General features: G+C 53.8%; 1 protein-coding gene across 1 annotated transcript in view; it reads right to left on the bottom strand.

The window, feature by feature from the left end:
• Positions 1-1049: 1049 nt before the first annotated feature.
• The window catches only part of CDCP2 (CUB domain containing protein 2), a 21537-nt gene continuing 19308 nt past the window's right edge, over positions 1050-3278 (bottom strand). Inside the window, exon 6 of the mRNA XM_008074276.1 lies at positions 1050-1376. Within this exon, the coding sequence (XP_008072467.1) occupies positions 1050-1376 (327 nt within the window). The remainder of the gene's footprint in view (positions 1377-3278) is intronic.

Below are 3278 nucleotides of genomic sequence, written 5' to 3' on the forward strand. Positions count from 1 at the left end.
GCCTTGAACTCCTGGGCTCAGTTGGAACCTCCCACCTCAGCCTCCCAAGTAGCTGGAACTATCAGCATGCACCACCATGCCTGCTTTTTTTTTTTTTTTTTTTTTGAGTTGACATCCCACTCCATCACCCAGGCTGGAATGCAGTGGCACACTCACAGCCACCCCAGCATCGACCTGCTAGGCTCAGGTGATCCTTCTACCTCAGCCTTCCAAGTAGCCAGAACTACAGGCATGCACTACCATGCCTGGCTAATTTTTGATTTATTGTAGAGACAAGGTCTGGCCAAGTTGCCTGGGCTGATCTCAAACCCGCGGGCTCAGGCAATCCACTTGCCTTGGCCTCCCAAAGTGCTGGGATGACTGGCTGAGTCACCAAGCCAGGCCTCTTTTAAAACTTTTTCTAGAGACGCGGTTTCACCATGAACTCCTGGCCTCAAGCAATCCTCCTGCCTTGGCCTTCCAAAGTGCAGGAATGAGCCACTGCACCCAGTCTCCACTCTCCTTTCCCTTCCTAGAGTTTCGAGTCAGAGCTGGCTGCTTTAGGTGAAGTTCTCCGGGTTCAAGGCCCCGGGTGGATACTGGACCTTTGGTTGGAGAAGTCGTAGCGTGCGCAATTGATTGGAAACATAAGTGGCTCCCTTATTTGTGTCCTGGTGGGTCAAGCACTCATATCAGTTACAGAACGAGTCGGTTTTATCTACACTCTGCCACCAGTGGCCACAACTGTCCACACTGACAAGTAACACACATGAGCGAGTTCTTGTCCATAGCAGACTATCTTTATCATTAATAGTGACCACAACGATTGTGCATACATACACGCAGGGCATGCCACGGCTCACAAGACTCACCTATTCATGCTCTTCTCTGAGCCTCACGCCAACTTGTAAGCCGGCAGGGCAGAATGGTTGTCCCAGGGAAACTGAGGCTCAGAGAGGGCCATGATTTACCCACGGTCTTCAGCAAACTGGGAAGGCCCCACCCCACCCCTGCGGTGGGTGCCTATGCTGCCTCCCAGGGAGGCAAGGCCAGGTCCCCGTCGTGCCTGCTCACAGCAGCATCAGGACCACGATGGCAATGACCATGAGGACGCCGGCCAGGATGCACAGGCCCAGGAAGACGATGTCACTGGTGTCCTGGGCCACCACGGTCACTGGGCCCTCCAGCACCTCCGCCTCATCCCTGGGTGGCGCCTCCTGAAGGTGTTCTGCCGTGGCGGCATAGGGCCCCAGCCAGTCGGAGCCGGACAGCAGGTGCACAGATGCCTCCTTGCGCCGGGGCTCGCAGCGGACCTCGTACTCATGGATGTCCTCCTGCCCGGAGGCCGAGAAGTCAATGTACAGCACGCTGACGATCACGGAAGTGTTGTTTCTTCTCTGTGGAGTCACAGGGCACTTGCTCACACCTGGAGGGGTTTGGGCTGACCCTGTTCCCCTATACATACGTGGGGGTCTCAGAACCAAGAGGGCAGAGTCTCAGGAGGCGAGGTTTCAGTCCTAGCTCATTGACTCCTTCCCCACTCAGAACCTCAGTGTCCCCATCTGTGAAAGGGGTGCTATTGGGGTGGATGGCCTGGAAGGACAATATCAGATTTGCTGGGCCAAGGTTTGCTCTGGTTTCAGGGAGGTGGGATCAATGAAAGATAGTAACAATAATAAGAGATGCTGGGTGCAGTGGCTCATGCCCATAATTCCAGTCCATAATCCCCTGGGAAAGCGAGGCAGGAGGATCACTTGAGGCCAGGAGTTCGAGGCTAGCCTGGGCAACTTAGCGGGACCTCATCTCTACAAAAAAATTTTAAAAGTCAGCCAGGCATAGTGGCACATGCCTGTTGTCCCAGAGGTAAGAGAACTACTTGAGCCCAGGAGTTTGAGGCTGCAGTGACCCATAATTGCACCACTGTACTCCAGTCTGGGTGACAGAGCAAGACCCTGTCTCAAATAACAATAACAATAACAATAATAATAACAACAACAGTTAACATTTCGGGACACTTGCCATGTTCCAGACTCTATATTTTAATTGTATATAATTTAATTCTTACAACAGCCTTCTCTTTTTGCCACCATTAAAACTCCCATTTTACAGATGAGGAAACTGAGGCTCAGAGGTTAAATCCCTTGCCTGAGGTCATACAGCATCCAAGTGACAGAGCCCACATTCTCACCCAGATCTGCCCAGCTGTGCTCTTTGCCATCACACTTCACTCAAGCCAAAGAACATAGAACCAAAAGGGACTTTTCAGAGTGTCTCATCGGATCCCCATCCTTGGCAAATTTGCCAACATAACTGCGGAGGCCCAGAGGACAATCACTTGCCCAGAGCCAGTCCAGAAGCCAAGTCTCCTGCCTCTTGGCTAGAGGGTTTTTCCTGGTGTTGTGTGGCCTACTCTCTGGAGTCTTTTCTCTCGATTATGTCTGCAGCAGGTGTCCCTGCTGTTGAGTCTCTGGTGGCACCACCCTAGGGTTGGGAAGAGCCATGGAGGAAGGAGACATGGGGCCTGGCACCCTGCTGCCCTCTTCACCCACAGAGGAAGGAGGCAGGAGTCAAGTGGCCCTGTGACCCCGGGGGATTTGGGCTGGGCCTGGGAGCAGTGTTTTGATGAGTGGTCCAGCGTGGTCAGGAGAGGGTGGAGCGGTGACACGGGGCTGCTCTCCCACTCACACTCATTCTGCTGCTGCCACTGACTGCCCCAACCTAGGTGGCACTTCTGAGATGGGGCTTCTGAAAATCAGATCCTCCTAACGCAGAGCAAGCAGCTGTGAGCCACCGGAAGCACCCCCCACAGAGACGGGTGGCTCCTTGGGCCAGGGCTGAAGGACCATCACAAATCAGGAGTGTCACAGACTAGGTGACTTGATGGGTCTCTTCCAATGTGGGGTCTCCACGTCCCCAAAGGAGCTTCTGCATTTGTGTCCTCAGCCTGTCTGCCTCCCCACCCTCAGAGAACTCATGTCTGGAATTTTTGGGGATACAGGCAGGACACGGGGACCTGAGAGCAGAAGCGGACCCACAAAAGAGCCAAAGAAATAAAGGAAGAGGGGAAAACATCACGGAGAGGGGTGGAGGAAAGTTCTGGGGGCTTTTGGTGAGCGAGAGCCTTGAGAAGGAAAGAAAAGCCACACAAGCTGGAGAGTTAATGGCCGTGAAGTCAAGTTCTTAATGTCTTTAAGGAGATGCAGACCAAGCTGGCTGGGTGGCTCAGCCTGTAATCCCGCACTTTGGGAGGCTGAGGTGAGTGGATTGCCTGAGCCCATGGGTTCGAGACCCGCCTGGGC

The sequence above is a fragment of the Carlito syrichta genome, unplaced genomic scaffold (assembly GCF_000164805.1).
Source record: "Carlito syrichta isolate Samal-C Ts95f unplaced genomic scaffold, Tarsius_syrichta-2.0.1 Scaffold316384, whole genome shotgun sequence".
NCBI classification, from domain to species: domain Eukaryota; kingdom Metazoa; phylum Chordata; class Mammalia; order Primates; family Tarsiidae; genus Carlito; species Carlito syrichta.